Below are 15,879 nucleotides of genomic sequence, written 5' to 3'. Positions count from 1 at the left end.
CTCAGTGCAGTGCCTGAGATAGAGAAACCTTGGAAATACCACATGTCTAATGGTGAGGGGTCAGCTAAGTAAGTTGTTTTATCCACTCAGTGGTACGGCGTGAAATCATGACAGAGAATGATATCTCTGATACTATTGTTAAGTAGGAAAAGCAATTTTCAAAACAAGTATTGGGTGGCCCCATTTTCTTTTTTCTGTGTGGGGGGTGTGTGTGTGTTTCTGAGAGAGAGAAGGATGTATTTGTGTTGTATATATGAGTTTAAACACAGGAAAAAAAGCTGGAATGTTATATACCAAAATGCTAATAGTTATCTTTGGAAGGTGCGATTTTAGTTAATTTTCACCCTCTTCTTATCTTTTTCTTATAATGAGCATATATTTTTATAATGGAGAAAAACAGTGAAATTAATTTTGAAGAAGCCATATCCATTGAAATTATAGTCTCTTCTTGATTAATTTCTGTTGAAATTATCTTTTCTTGCATTTGCAGATGGACACATGTTGGATTCAAAGAGATATGCCATTATTGGAGCAGATCTCCGAGATTTACCTGAACTGGAAGAGAAACTAAAGAAATGTAACATGAATACACAGTGAGATTTTTTTTAACCTCCTATGCATTTGTGATTTCATGCTAATATGGGGTAAATCCAATTGGAAGTACAGTGTGATACCTGTGTCCTATCTTTTATTTTGTAATTTTTATTGTTTCATTGCTACTTAGAGTAGTTTTCTGAAATTTTTTAGAAGGAATGTTTCTCAAGTCTGTTTTCACATTAGAATCACCTGTATTGCTCTTATAAATTTCTGATTCCTAGTATCATAAATAAAGTTTGAGAGAAGATAATTGTATGCATAGAACCATATAATTGTAACATATAAAGAAAGGATTAGCATCCAGAATATATAAAGAACAGCTACTATAAAAAAAATGGCCCATAGAAAAATGGGCAAAGGATAGATGACCAGGCAGCTCAAAGAAGAAACTGAATAGCATATGAAATACATATTGAACCTCGGTAGTAATCAGATGAAATTCTATTTTACTCCCACCAAGTTGGCAAAAATGTAAAAGTCTGACAATATCAAGTGTGGGCAAGGACATAGGGGAAAAGGAATGGTTATACACCAGTGGTGGAAATGAACTTGGTACAACTATTGTGAGGAACAATCTGAAAGTATCTAGTGAAATTCTAAGTGTGTGTACCATAGGATATAGCAATTCCACTTTTGGGTGTGTCCACCCTGAGAAGGTCTGCATGAACGCACGAGGAGGATGTTCATAGAAGCCACCATTTTTAGTAGAAAATTGGAAACAACCTAAATGTCCATTTGGAGGAGAATGGATGAAAAACATGTAAATTGCATGACCTAGATCAACACAGAGAGAACTCAAAAGCTTGAGTTAAAAAAAATCAAGTTGCAGAGTAGTATGTACAGTGTGATACTGTGTAAAATGAAACCCCCAAAATACTATATTTTCATGATTGCATACATACATCACAAAAGTGTTTTAAAAATGGACCAGAAGTGTTCACACCAAATTCTTGAGAGTGGGTAACATTTGGGGAGCAGAGGAGGCAAGTGAGATTTGTGGTTTTAGCACAGAGATGCTGGTCAAAATCAGATTGAAGTTAAAGAGTTAATGGGAGGTGAAGACATGTCTACAAGGTCTACTGTAGGTGAAGATGACACTTGCAAGAATATTTGAGGTGAATAACACAAGGGAAGGTTTGAGGGGAAGGCAGAGTCAAGGGAATGTTATTTTAAAGAACAAATTGAAGGCAAAGAATCAGTGGCAAACCATGAAACAAATTAGGAACTTGGGAAATCATTGCTAGAGGAGAGAGAAGGGAGGATGTAGAGCATGGACTCAGGTTAACTAGCCTTCCAGGAAGGGAAAGACCCCCATTCTTCTGAGAGAGGAGGAAGAAGGGCAAATACAGGTGAGCTTTGGGCCATAGAAAGGAGGGACATGTAGGGAGTTAAAACTTGATCTTTATAACACATCTTTTTCATTAATGAGGCTATGGCTCTTGTGTCTACATTTTGAAGTTCTTGTTTACGAGTTCAGCCTAGAATCATCAGCCAGGTTGTCATTGTTAGGATTTGCGTAGCCACCTGCCTGAATGTTAGGGACGGCTCTAATTGACCCAGTGTTGTCACTCCAGCTTTATTTTCTGAGTCTGATTCACTGAGTGGAGAGCAAGGTCAATATACTATAAAGAGTATTTATGCCTCTTTTGGAGGAACCCCTTATGCAGTTCACAGGTTGCAGTGTGTAGTGTGTTCTTTAAGCAGAAGGGAAGTCTTGATGTTCAAGGACCCCATTGTTTTCTTGGGCATGTTAGTGAGTGAAGGTCAGTAGAGGGTTGGTTAAAGCTGATACTGGTAAGCCTGCAGCTCCCTCTGAATGGGGAGAGCACGAGTCTTGGAATCTTATCCTGGGTGCCAATCTGACCTCTCCTGCTTGTTAGTTATTTCACAGCGGTAGTTCAGAAAAACAAAACAAAACCTCTTTGAGCCTTAGTTTCTTCATTTATGAACTGGGGTAAAAACTACCTCACAACATGGTTATGGAGATTAAATTAAGTAATGCGTGTGAAAACGATTGAACAGAAACTGGTACATAATAGGCACACTCTGTAAGTTGCATCTGAATCCAACTACAGTTACAGGAACTGCTGTTTTGGCAAATGCAGTGAAAGATCAGGGAAATAATCAGTTATAAATCGGGTGTCTCTTGATAGGAAAGTTCGCCTCGCTTTTGAAGATCTGCAAAACAGATGAAAAACAATTGATATAACAAGTATTAGAATTACATATTTAATTCTCCTGTGTGGTTTCATTTGTGTTCTGTATTTTCCTTTATGGGCTATCTTTTCTTTGCTTTTCTGTCACTTACATTTTGAAAAGTATTAATCCTATTTTTAATGTTGCCAATGGCTACCTCATAAAAAATATTTTTAAAAAATTTTTAACTTTTCATTTTCAAAGAATTCAGATCTTCAAAAAAGTTGCAAAAGTAGTACAAAATATTCCTGTATAGCGTTCTTTGCCTGGCTTTCCTACGTTAATATCTTATATGGTAATGGTTAACTTTTGCATTAAAAAGGTTCTTGAAACTGTATTTCTCTAATTATCAACCTATGAGATGAGGTTTTGGAACTTTTTTCCACTCATTCACTATTTCTAATCATTTCTATTGGTATAATCTGGGGTTTTAGACTTAGATTATTGGTAATTTAAAAAAAATATTCTTTTTAATGTTTTTCTTTCTGATTTTCAATTTAGTTTGCGATTCATTTAATTCTCTTTCCTCTGAATGTAGTGCCTTTAGTTTTTTTGTACCATGGTACAGCTGGGTCCAGGGAGCATTTGGATACATATATTTTTAAAACTTAATTTATATAACATTTCATCGTCAAAAAACAATAAGGAAAACCAGATGAGCAAAACGGGCTAGTTGGTACTATCAGGTCAGAGCCAGCATTTACTTGCAGGTGGTGTTTCTCTAATGGCGTAGTGATCATGAGGCCCAGTACTGAGTCCAGCTGAACAGATTTGAATTCTGATGGGAACATACACTAGACTGTGACCTTGGACAACTTACTTCACCTCTGTGTATCTCAGTTTCCTCCTTTGAAATATGAGAATAATAATAGAACCCAACAATAAATGTTAGCAGTTGATGATGTTGATAACTATTAAAAAAAAAAAATCTCTGAGCAATCCCATTCATTTCTGTAGTTTTAGCTATTTGCTCATGGTTCCTAGAAGAGCAGATAAAAATAATTCATAATCCTAATACCCAGAGGTAACCACCCTAATAAATTTTGTCAAAATTTGTAAATATGTATTTTTCTTTAAAACATGATCATGCTATGCATACAATTTTGGAACTTTTAAAAGAATCAAATGTATCTATATCTGTATATATGTATCTTTATATATGTATATGTGTGTACATGTACATATATATTCACTTATTTGTTTATTCATTTATTCACTCATTCATCAAATAGTTGAGAATCTACTATGTATAGATACTTGCATTAGAGCCATGAACAAAACAGCTTACATTATTATGTGAGAAAAAGAGACGTTAAACAGTGAATTACAGTCAACTGGTTAATTAATCTTGTGGTACATGCCTTGAAGAAGCATAGGGGAGCATATAATAGGCCACTTGAGTCTGGAGACCACAGATAGCTTTCATGTCAATAAATACAGTTCTAAAACATCATACTTATGAGCTACCTAGCAGTCCATTGGGTGGATATACCATGTTATTTTCAACTAATTTCTTGTTGCACATTTTATTTCATACAATTTATTTGTTCTAAAATCCTCTGCCGATAAAAACAGACAAAAATAACCCACTTGCCTTGTGGGAGAAATAGCAACCAGCGATGAGGAGCGTAAACATTTAGGGACAGAGAGGACCCAGTGAAGGAGTCCAAGAAGGAGCAGTAAATGAACCAGGAATAAACCAATGGAGTAGAGTTCTGCAGACAGGGAGAAGAAGAGTTTCTCCAGGCTTCACCAGTCCTGTCAGCCCTGACCCTGTCCAGATAGTCGGGTGGTGAAAGGTAAAGAAAATTACTCTCCCTTCCCCAAATCTTGGAGTAAGGTAAAGAATAGTCCAAGCAAGCTGAAAAAAGGAGCGTGCCCACGAGGTACGTCCAGTTGTCTTGAATGATCTGGGGCTGCGAGTGTTCCCGTTCAAAAATGAATGCTTTTAGATGTTTCTATAGGAGCTTGTTGCTTTTCCTGTTTCATAATTTGTTCATTACTTTGGGTCTAGTAAATCAGAATGTATACTAACTAATAATGTAATTTCTTGAAGACTATTCGTATTGTTTTCAATTCTTGATGGTAAAAGCTTATATAAGAAGAATTAGATTCTGTTAAATGAACATCAGTATTTCAGCTCGTTTCAGTCAGCTCTTGACGTGTAGCAAATCCCTCCAAACTCAGTGGTTTAAAACAACTCAATTTAGTTGTTCAGGATTCTGTGCAGTGACAATTTGGGCTGGGCCTAGCTGGGTGGATCTTCTGCTGGGGGCCAGGCTTAGCTGATATCCCCTGGGGTTCACTCATGTGTGGACAGTGGGCAGGTCAGCTGAGGGCTGACTTCAGCTGGGCTGCCTCATTCTCATCCACGGGGCCTCCCCTCCTATAGCAAGCTAGCTTGGGTTCATTCACATGGTGGTTTCAGATTTCCAAGTGGCAAGAGAGCCAAGTGCCAATGTGCAAGTGATTTTCAAGCTTCTGCTTGAATTATGTTTGAATTGTTCCATTGCCAAAGCAAATTACATGACTAACCCAGATTCCAGGGAAAGGGAAATAGACTCTACCTCTTGAATGAGAGAATCTGCAGTTTCCTATTATGGACAGCAGGGGAGAATTTGTAGCCCTTTTTAACAGTCTGCCACACACATTTAACACATTTTCATAAGCCAGACAAATCATTGCTCATTGCTCACCATTCTACAGTATGAAACTTGGGGTCGTGATGGTATTACACTTGTGTTACTGTGTTGATTGACAGTGTCCTGGCCCAGTGCTTCTGGTTTTCCTGGGGTATGAACTGTCCTGTGAGTACTGCAACATGTGTGCAACTAGCAGGTCCTGATTTGATGAACACATGTTTATATGCCTTTTTTTCCTTCTCTGAAGATTGCCGACACTCCTGATAACTGAATGTGTGCTGGTTTACATGACTCCAGAGCAGTCTGCAAACCTTCTCAAGTGGGCAGCCAACAGTTTTGAGACTGCTATGTTCATAAACTACGAACAGGTAAAAGGAATCACAAGAGATTTGCATTCTGCTTAGAACTTCAGTGGTGGCTTTCTCTCTCTGAGCACCCTCGTATATGCTTCCACTTACTCTTTTCCTTCTGCCTCTGGCCACTTACATGACTCCTTTATTAATGGATTCCAGCAAGCCCAGTACCCCTGATTTCTTGACTTCCTGCAAACTTTTAGCCAGAGTTTTTGGAACTTCTATCTGGGCCTTTGTAAAAGTTTTTCGAGTTCTTATTTTATCATTGTATTTACTGTAGAGTTATGGAGCTTGATGGAGGGAATTTTGACTGATGACATGTCATCAGTATAGGGGTCCCTAGCAAACTCAAATGCCTTCAGAGGCAGGCAGGTGATGCAAATGGAGGAAGTTGGCCGGGTGTGGTATACTGTGGAGTGGTGGAGACTATGGTGAACTGGTGCACCCATGTCCCATTTCCTGGGAGCAGCCGCTACTCAGTTCCAGCCAATTGTTACCATGTGGGCCTGTGAACCTAGAGTTGCCAGAACTCCCAGTTTTTCAAAAGTTAGAAATGTAGGATTTTAATGTAAAATTTCCTAATTTATAAAATCACTGAGTTTGGTCCACTGGCTGCCTGTTTGCCTCTTCTGATCTAGTGCAGAAAGGATTATGTTTTAGAGCTTTGAAATTACCCAGCTTGGATCCAAATCCTGGCCCTAGCTTTTATTATTGGCTGTGTGATCTTAGGCAGGATTGCCTAGTGGTTGGGAGTCCATGCTCTGGAGGTAGACTGCTTACTGTGTGACCTGTACAAATTGCATAACTTCTCTGTGCCTTTTTCCTCATCTGAAAAATGAGGGTAATAATAGTCCCTACTTTGTAGGGTGGTGTGAGGCGTAAATGAGTTAATATATGCAAAAGCATTTATAGCATTGCTCAGCTTTAAGTAAGTGTTAGTTATTATTTGGATCTCTCTGAGTCCCATTTCTTTGTTTTTAAAGGGGTAAGAATACCTCGAATACCTCCCTATCTGGATTATTATGGGAATTCATGAGATGTATGGTAGTGGGCACGTGATAAGCACTGAATACAATGTAGCTATTTTTATTGTTTATTTTAGTTTTATTGCGTTTTTTATCTCCTTTTGTTTTATTTTAAAATTTTATTACAGATAAGAGCAGTAAAGGGCCTTGCCCTATGTCACGTAGTTGTGGACAGATCTAGGCTTGACCTTGGTCTCCTGACCTCCTCCCCAGCCCGTGCCCTAGTCCACGTTCCTGTATAGGTGGTTCTTGGTTGGTTGACTTTTCTTCCTTCTTTCTCTTTAGGAAGACGTTCTCTTTGGGGATGTTCCTTAGACTCAGGCTTTAGTCCTTGGTGAATGGATATAATGGTAGCTGGCCTCGGTTTTTTTTTTTTTTTGTGTGAGGAAGATTAGCCCTGAGCTAACATCCAATGCCCATCTTCCTCACCTTTATATGGAACACCACCACAGCATGGCTTGACAAACGGTGCGTCGGTGCGCGCCCAGGATCTGAACCCGCGAACCCCCGGCCGCTGAAGCAGAGTGTGCAAATATAACTGCTACGCCACTGGGCCAGCCCCTGTCTTTTCTTTTTTGATATGAATAAATCCTGGGAACCTGTCTTGGCTTTCCTGATACTATATCTGGGGAAAAGGAATTCTTCTTTTCACGTTTCCACACATTTCGGATGTGTACTGCTTCGTTCACCTTGCTTCATTTGTGTGTTCTTTTATTCAACAAGTGTTTATTCAGCATCATATGGAGATGGTGGATTAAGTGAATTTTGACCACAGACCCTGTCACTTTGGAGCAGGCCTGAGGTTATGCCAATTTTCAATATGCTGTCCCTAAACTGATTCAGATCCCACCCACCACCCTCATTTTGTGAATAATAAACATTTAACTTAATTCAATAATTTTCTAACAAATACGGAATCATCAGCATCTTCATGTGTATTAATTGCTCACGTGCCTTACATTATTTCCTAATTAGTAGTTTAAAATGACAAAACCACATGGATGCTGATAATTTCAATAGTGATAATGATAGCAAATTCTTAGAATTTGATTACTTACGTGGCAGGTGCTATTCTATGAGTTTTAAATGTATTATTTATTTACCACATCAGCCCACAAGGTGGGAACTAATACTGCCTCAGTTTTACAGGTAAGGGAACTGAAGCACAGAGGGGTTAGGCAGCTAGCCCACAGCCTCACAGCTATTACCTGTCAAGTCAGGATTCAAACCCAGGCAATAAAGTGATGGAGTGTGTCTTGAGAAACACCCTTTTCTCTTGAATGAATAGTGTGCAATCTGATCATTAGTGCCAACATAAGCCTTACTCATCAACCAGAAAAGAATAGCATTGGTTCTTGTTTTGCATCATTGTCATATGAACTTTGGGAATTATTATACATATTGTTAGAGTGATGAATTTTTGATACTTTGTATATGACAAAGGAACAATGTATATGCTACACTAGTGTACATAATATTGTTTTGTGACATTTGTGCACATATATAGATTTTTATTCAAAAAATAATGCCACATGTAGGAAAAAAATCAAATAGTATAACAAGGTAGACAAGGAAAAGTAAATCTCTCTCCTACTCTAGCCTCCAGCCTCTAACCTGGGAAGCAACATTGCCATATTCCAGAATTTTTCTATGCATATATAAATGGAGAGAGAGAGAGAGATTTTTTTTTCCCTGAAGGCAGATAGGAGCATACTGTACACATTCCTCTGTACCTTATTTTTCAAGAGTTTGTCTTATAGATCTTTCCCTATCTGTCTATCTATCCATCTTTCTTTCCTGTTTTCATGGCTATACAGTATTTCATTATATGAACATGCCAGAAGTTATTTAACCCCAGATGATGGGTATTTAAATTCTTTCCAGATCCTCCCTATGATACATAATGCTGTAGTAAACATTCTTACATCTTTGCATACTTGTGTGAGTGTATCTGTAGGACAGATTGCTGGCAGTGGAATTGTTGGATCACAGGCTGAGTATTGACAATGGACGTGCACTGCCCAGTTGCCTTCAAGGGGCTGCACCAGTTTACGCTCCCATCAGCACTGCACACAGGGTTCTGTTACCTGCACTGGGTGTTATCAAACGTCAGCCTTGACTGGTTAGAAATAGGATGTTCTTGTTTTATTTTGCATATTTAAGAAACAGAGAAACCCTTATGGCAATGCCCAGCCTTCTCTTTCCCTTCCCAGGTGAACATGGATGATCGGTTTGGGCAGATCATGATTGAAAACCTGCGGAGACGACAGTGTGACCTGGCAGGAGTGGAAACCTGCAAGTCGTTAGAGTCGCAGGTCAGAGATCAGACTGCGACATCCTCTTGTACCTTTAGCCAACCAAGAAAGAGTATCCACCCTTCACAGATAAGAGAGTGAGAGAAGCCCTGTTGAGTGCCTGTCTACACAGGCGGCTGGGGCTCCATGGGGGCTACTAGTTCATCATGCGAGGGAAATCCAAGCCCTGTGCTGCCATCTTGGTATGGAAAATGCAAATTTACATTTCTTACACCCTATTATTTTAACTTGTTATTATGTAGTTTTTCAAACAACATAAAAGTAGAGTGAATAGTAAAGTGAACATCCATGTCCCATCAACCACCTTCAATAATTAATAACATTTTGTTGATATTGTTTTGTTTATCACCCCTGAAGTTTTTTTTGTTGGTGTTGTTGGAGTATCTTAAGGCAAATCCCAGACAGTATATCATTTCCCCCTTAAATACTTCAGTGTGAGTCTCCTATCAGTAAGGAGATTTATTCCCCCAGGATAATGATAACACCATTATCACACCTTCCAAATCAACAGTAACTCCATAGCATCTAATACCCAGTTCGTGTTCAGTTTTCCCCAGTTGTTTAAAACAAGTGTTCTTGGTTGCTGTAGTTGCTGTGTTTGAATCAGGATCCAAACATGGTCCACACTTTGTACTTGATTGATATGTCCCTTAAATCTCTTGGAATCTATAGTAGTCCCCCCTCCCTTTTTAAAAATGTCATTTTTTTGCTGAAGAGACACCTCCCTCCCCTGCCCCCATTGAAAGAGGTTAGTTTTTACATGTCTTATGTCGTCACATTACCACTAGAGTGTTGCTCATAGAAAAGTTTCTTCCTTTATTTCTCTTTAAATGTACTTTAGGGAGTTTTTCCCCATTATAACAGTGCATGTTCAGTATAGAAAATTGGACAATAAAAAGAAGAAAGATGTTAGGGGCCAGAATGGGCTTTTGCAAGAGGAGTCGTCTAAGAAATTCTCGTGGACGTAAAGAGCGTCTCGGATTTGTACGACAGTGCCTTGTAGTTCTCCATTTCTCTCCACCGCATATTTCAGAAAGAACGGCTCCTGTCAAATGGGTGGGAAACAGCATCTGCAGTCGACATGATGGAATTGTACAGCAGATTACCTCGAGCTGAAGTGAGCAGGTATGGGATTAGCAGAGTTAGCGCCGTGGTAATTAACTTGATTAAAGACAGTTGTCTGTATCCTTTAACGTTAAAAAAAAACCTAACTAGACTTATTTTAAAATAAGTTAACCTGCTAATATATGTTAAACATTGATAGCACCTTGAGAGTAACTCATTAGCTATTATCTGAGATAGGGTTTATGCCAAAACAGATTATTTTAGTCAAAATAAGCAATTACACCTGGAAAATTCCCAGAGCAACCTCTGCAGTGGAAATTTTGCATAATTCCTATGTTTTGGAATGGGAGGAAAATGATGTTGCCCAAGGACTTCTAAGGGGAAAAAATCTGCTTGCAGATTTTTAAATGGACTTTTTTTTCTCATTTATCAAAGAAATACATGCTTGTTGTTCTAAAACAATTTTCAAGCCGTGTAAAGTACATGAAGTATAAAGTAGGAGTGCACTCTGGAACTGCACCCGCCAGAGACAGCTGTTGTTAACCAGTTGGGGTGTATTCTTTTCCTATGAGTATATAAAGATAAATATTTATTGATGTGTAGATTTCTGGTTTTTGAATCAGTGGATTCATATTACACATGTTGATCTGTAACCACCTTCCTCTTTTTTAAACTTAATAGATTGTATTTATCTTTACATATCAAAATATTGAGGTTTATCATATCCTGTTTAATGGTGCATAGTATTTACATTGATATGTGGATGTATTATAATGATAATTTTAAAGTAATTAAAAAATAACGTCTAGGGGCCAGCCGGCCTGGTGGGTAAGCGGTTAAGTGTGCGTGCTCCGCTGCGGCGGCCTGGGGTTCGCCGGTTCGGATCCCGGGTGCGCACCAACGCACCACTTGGCAAACCATGCTGGGGCGGCATCCCATATAAAGTGGAGGAAGATGGGCACGGATGTTAGCCCAGGGCCAGTCTTTCTCAGCAAAAAAAGAGGAGGATTGACAGATGTTAGCACAGGGCTGATCTTCCTCACAAAATAAATAAATGGATAGATAGATAGATAGATAGATAGATAGTAACATCTATAGCTGGGCATTTAGTTGTGGCATCTTGTTTTTTATTTTGTTTTATTTTAGTTCTCCTGTTATACATGGTGATGTTCCCTCCAGAGCTGTTTCTATCTCTGGACAGTGTTGGTGCCAGCTTAATTCTTTTTTTATAATTACTTTGTGCTTCCTCTTGCCTTTGGGGACCTAGAGGTAGAGTCTCTTACAAAATAATGAGAAGAATTTTTGGTCTTGCTTCTCCACAGAACTTATTAACTTTTAGAAGTATCACTATTTTTTCCAAGTAACGTATGTCAAAGTCTTGAAGGTTTGTGAAAGTGCTGTCTCCACGTGATCAGGTCAATGCTTCCCGGATTCTTCTCGAGTTTTCCTTTTCCACAGGCTGGTTTTCATTTGCTACATGTCAAGACGAATGTCTTGAGTAGCCCTGGTCTGGCATCTGTAATGGAAATGCTCTAGCAACTCCTCGAGATACCCAGGGAGGAGTCTGTAACTAGCATCGGCCATGAGGGGAGCAACTTGCTTCTAGGCAGTCATTTCTCTCGCGTTGCCATGGCCTTTTGTAGACAGCAACATGTATCTCTAACAGGCGGCTAAAGAGCTGGGATGGGCTTTGGTCTGTCTACCCGAGGCTGAGCAGTCCTTGCAGCTCTGTGCATGCCTCATAGTTTGTCTACATTTACCAAGAGCTTTTGCTGGGTACTGTGTGTAAAGAGAAGTCTAAGGCAGGCCTTTTGAGTCAACAAATACTGAGTGCCTACTGTGTGCTGTGCACCCTAGGCAGAAGGGATACAGCAGTGATCAAAACAGGCCAAAAGACGTGCCTGCCCTTGTGGAGTTCACATTCTAGTGAGCAGCGTCACAACATAGTGTCTCCTGATAGTTGAACTTGGTAATAACCATCCTGGAGCCTTCGTTATGGTGCTGGTTTTTTTGAGAACTTGGTATTAGGGAATCTACCTTGGATGCCTTTTGATTAGTTGGGAAGCAACCACAGTACTTTGTGGATTGTCATTCTCACTTCAGATGTGACCCTTAGGCCTGCGTACCAAGACAGGAATGAATACACAGATACAGAAACGTGCACAGACATGCACGTGTGTACACTCTCCCCCCCCAACACACACACAGGCACACAGCCTGGACAAATGGCAATACCAGAATGTTAGCAATGGCTATTGTGAATAGTGGGAATATGGGTCATTTTTTATTTTCTTTTTACTTTTTGGAAATCTTGAATTTTCCCCCACAATGTGCCCATCTTTCGACAGAAAAAAATTTAAAAGCTATTTCCATATGTTCATGCATGTTTCTCTGTGTGTCTATATATTTAAAAGTTTACATTTAAAATGCTTTTGGAAAAAATCATGTAAGCCCATGATAAAAAAAAAAAAACAGAATAAAGTAGTATAGAGTAAAAACCAAAACCAAAACCCTCCTTCCCACTCACCCTCACTGCCTTCTATCTCAAGAAACAGCTGTCATTACCAGTTTCTTCTGTATTTTCCAAAAGTAATCTATGCATACACAAGCATATGTATCCCCCACTTTTTCTTTACATAGACGGTAGTGTACGATGCGCATTATTTACTAAACAACTTGCTTTTTAAGTTCGATGATGTGTCGTGGAGGCTGTTCCATGTCAATATGTACAGACCTACCCTATTCTGTTATATGGCTGCATAGTATCCTGTTGTATGAGTGTGTTGTAGTTTATCCAACCATCTCTTCTAGTTTACAGTTTCTTACTGTTACTACGTTACACCTATGACGCTGCAGTGAATATTCTTGAACATACATCTTTGTACACATATAGGGTAAATTCTTAAAGCAGAATTGCTGAATGAAATGATGTACATTTTAAACATTGGTAGAGATGATCAAATTAACCTCCAGAGAGGTTGTACTGTTTTGTAATCCTACTAGTAATGCAGGAGAGCACGTTTTTTTTTCTTATTGAAGCGTAACAGCTCTTTATATAGCAGAGAAATCTACCCTTTGTCATTTGTATTGCAAATATTTTTTTCTAGTTTGTCATTTGTCTTTTGACTTCGTTGATGGTATTTTTTCTTCTTTTCAATAAAAATAAATTAAAATGGAACCACACCATACATACTATTTTGTAGCCTGCTTCTTTTCACTTAGTATATCATGAACATCGTTCAATATCCGTAACTATGGGCCGTCATCTTTATTTTTAATTTTATAAATTTATATTGTTCTGTTTTTATTCTCCACAGAATAGAGTCACTTGAATTCCTGGATGAAATGGAGCTTCTTGAGCAGCTCATGCGGCATTACTGCCTTTGTTGGGCAACCAAAGGAGGAAGTGAACTAGGTACATGATTTTACTTTTGTTGATTTGACCTAGAAATGGGGAACTTTTCCTCTCCGAAGAATGTAAGACATAACTGGAACTTTCAGCCCAGAAAGAACTAGAGGATCTTCTACGTCTATCCATGAGTATATCCAGAGAATTAGCTGTTACAGCCTCTGTGTTTTATAGCACAAAAACCAAGAGAAGTGTTTAAATAAGCTACATGTGTCAAAACCAACCAACCAACCAACCAGCTACCCTTTAGCGGTCTGCTGGGGAATTTCCTCAGCTGGAAGAGAAAAGACCTTGAGAGTTTAAAGTGATAGTCTTAAAAGTAACCAATGTTTGTCTTTTTAATCAATGTTTAACCAGGTTTACTAGATGTTCAACACACGGATAGTTATATCTAACAAACCCAAGCACCTGTGGGTTGAGTTTCTCCCTCTTATCTCTTATGATTAAGGAGAAGTCCCCTGGCCTGGCAGAAGGGGCCATGGAGAGAGAGCTTGAATCCTTTTAGTGTTTCTTGTTACCTGGTCTTGATCCAGTTCGTCCTCTACAACCACCCCATGTTGATCTTGTTTCCCCCAGGGGGTTATCTCTTGGGGTCTCGCCAGCAGTGTGGAGACCATTTTAGATTCCAGTGCTGGCCTTTAATGCAGTAGCTGCCCTTCAGGCTTCCTACAGATGTGTCCGAATGACATCCGGCCTCAGGCAGGTAGCTAATACAAAACAAAGAACTTGGCAGAGGCAAGAACTGTCTTCTATGTGAAAATTCCAGGTTGACCCAAGGCTGTTAATCATCTCCTTGGGCTTATCATTCCTCTAGTTTATAAATTTACCCAGCTGTACAATTCAGCCCACAAAATCCTCTTAAATTTGTTTTTGATTTAAAAATCATGTATTAGTATGTTTTTATTTTCTTATCCCCCCCAATTTAAAAAACCATGTAATTTTTAGTAGAGGCTTTGGAAATTTCTGAAAAAGTATGGTGAAGAAGAGAAAAATCACCTGTATGCCTGTCACTCAGTGATAACCTCTAGTAACTTTTCCCTTCTACTCTTTCTAGCTGTTTAGAGATGAATTTATTTTTATGTAGCTTTGTTTCTTGATCTTTTCAACTTAATACTGTAACATAGGTACTTTCCCTTACTATTAAAAACTCTAAACAGGCTATGTCTGAATTTACTTAACTTCCTCACGCTTTTGGAAATGTAGGTTGTTTGTAATACTATTGAGTTAATTCTAGTTTTTATAAAGTAACAATATATGGCATATTTTTATGTCAGGGGCTTCTTTTGTCCCCACTTTCCATGTGGCTGCTTTGTAATACCAGTACTTGTGTGTGCGGTGAAGAACTGTCTGCAAATATTTGGTCAAGGTTCGGCATTTAAGGGATAGACTTTTGGCGTTAACTGCAGAGAGCCCATAAACTTTTAACAGTGCTTTCTTAAACCCTTTAAAATTTCCCATAAAAACAATCTCGTCCAGCCTCTTTCCTTATGAAGTCTCATTTTATAGAGCCGAGGACCAGAGCTGCACTGAGCATGTGTGTGGCCTGTGGTCCAGGAGGGTCGCCTTCTCCTGCCTCTGACTGTTTTCTCTGCCCTGCACTGTGAGCGTCTCTTAGCAGCGTTTGTGTGTTTCCTCCCCTCAGGTTTGAAGGAGATCACTTATTATTAATCTGCTCAAGGCTCATGCTGAGCCAGGAGCTGAAGCCACTGACCCTCCCGGAGCTGATATGCCGCCTTTCCCGAGTGACAGCGAGATCTCGCCTGCCAGTCCCATCCCACACTCGGAGAGACCTCGGTCATTAGGGTTGTCGCACCAGTTCTTGTTCCTGTTGACTTGTCCTTTAAATAAATCTTGGTTGTCAGTTGCCTGTGTGTTGGCCCTCTGCTGCTTGTCTGCTGCCCATCCTTGCTGCCCTGGGTGGGCTCTGGTTCACCTCCACGTCAGCTGAAACCAAAGAGCCTGAATCCTACTTTGGCCTTGGCTCCTCCCTGTGAGTCAGACTTAGCCAGTGCCCTTGCATCCCTTTTGGGATTTACTCCCATGTGCTCTTGTTTGTAGCACCTGACCTTGCACTTAGCACCTTGACCCTTGGCCTCCACCAGAGGCTGGAGCTGTTCTCTGCTCCACACTGCCCTTGCCAGACCAGCCTGCTGAAAGCCTCATTCATCTCGGTCATTGTGGCAGGCTGCATGGTGGCCCTCTCAAATGTCCACTCCTGGGCCCCTGAACCTGTGAATGTGTTACCTTATGTGGCAAAGGGGGCTTTGCAGGTGTGAT

General features: G+C 39.6%; 1 protein-coding gene across 1 annotated transcript in view; it reads left to right on the top strand.

Moving 5' to 3' along the window:
• The window catches only part of LCMT1 (leucine carboxyl methyltransferase 1), a 50,583-nt gene extending 35,116 nt beyond the window's left edge, over window positions 1-15,467 (top strand). The window contains exons 6-11 of the mRNA XM_058569815.1: window positions 491-593; window positions 5,683-5,803; window positions 9,027-9,128; window positions 10,162-10,253; window positions 13,511-13,608; window positions 15,245-15,467. Coding sequence (XP_058425798.1) covers window positions 491-593; window positions 5,683-5,803; window positions 9,027-9,128; window positions 10,162-10,253; window positions 13,511-13,608; window positions 15,245-15,270 — 542 coding nt within the window. The 3' untranslated portion in view covers window positions 15,271-15,467. The remainder of the gene's footprint in view (window positions 1-490; window positions 594-5,682; window positions 5,804-9,026; window positions 9,129-10,161; window positions 10,254-13,510; window positions 13,609-15,244) is intronic.
• Window positions 15,468-15,879: the final 412 nt, after the last annotated feature.

The sequence above is a fragment of the Diceros bicornis genome, chromosome 26 (assembly GCF_020826845.1).
Source record: "Diceros bicornis minor isolate mBicDic1 chromosome 26, mDicBic1.mat.cur, whole genome shotgun sequence".
Taxonomy (NCBI): Eukaryota; Metazoa; Chordata; class Mammalia; order Perissodactyla; family Rhinocerotidae; genus Diceros; species Diceros bicornis.
Note: the sequence above shows the minus strand (reverse complement) of the source record. Positions and strands in the feature narration are given on the sequence as shown.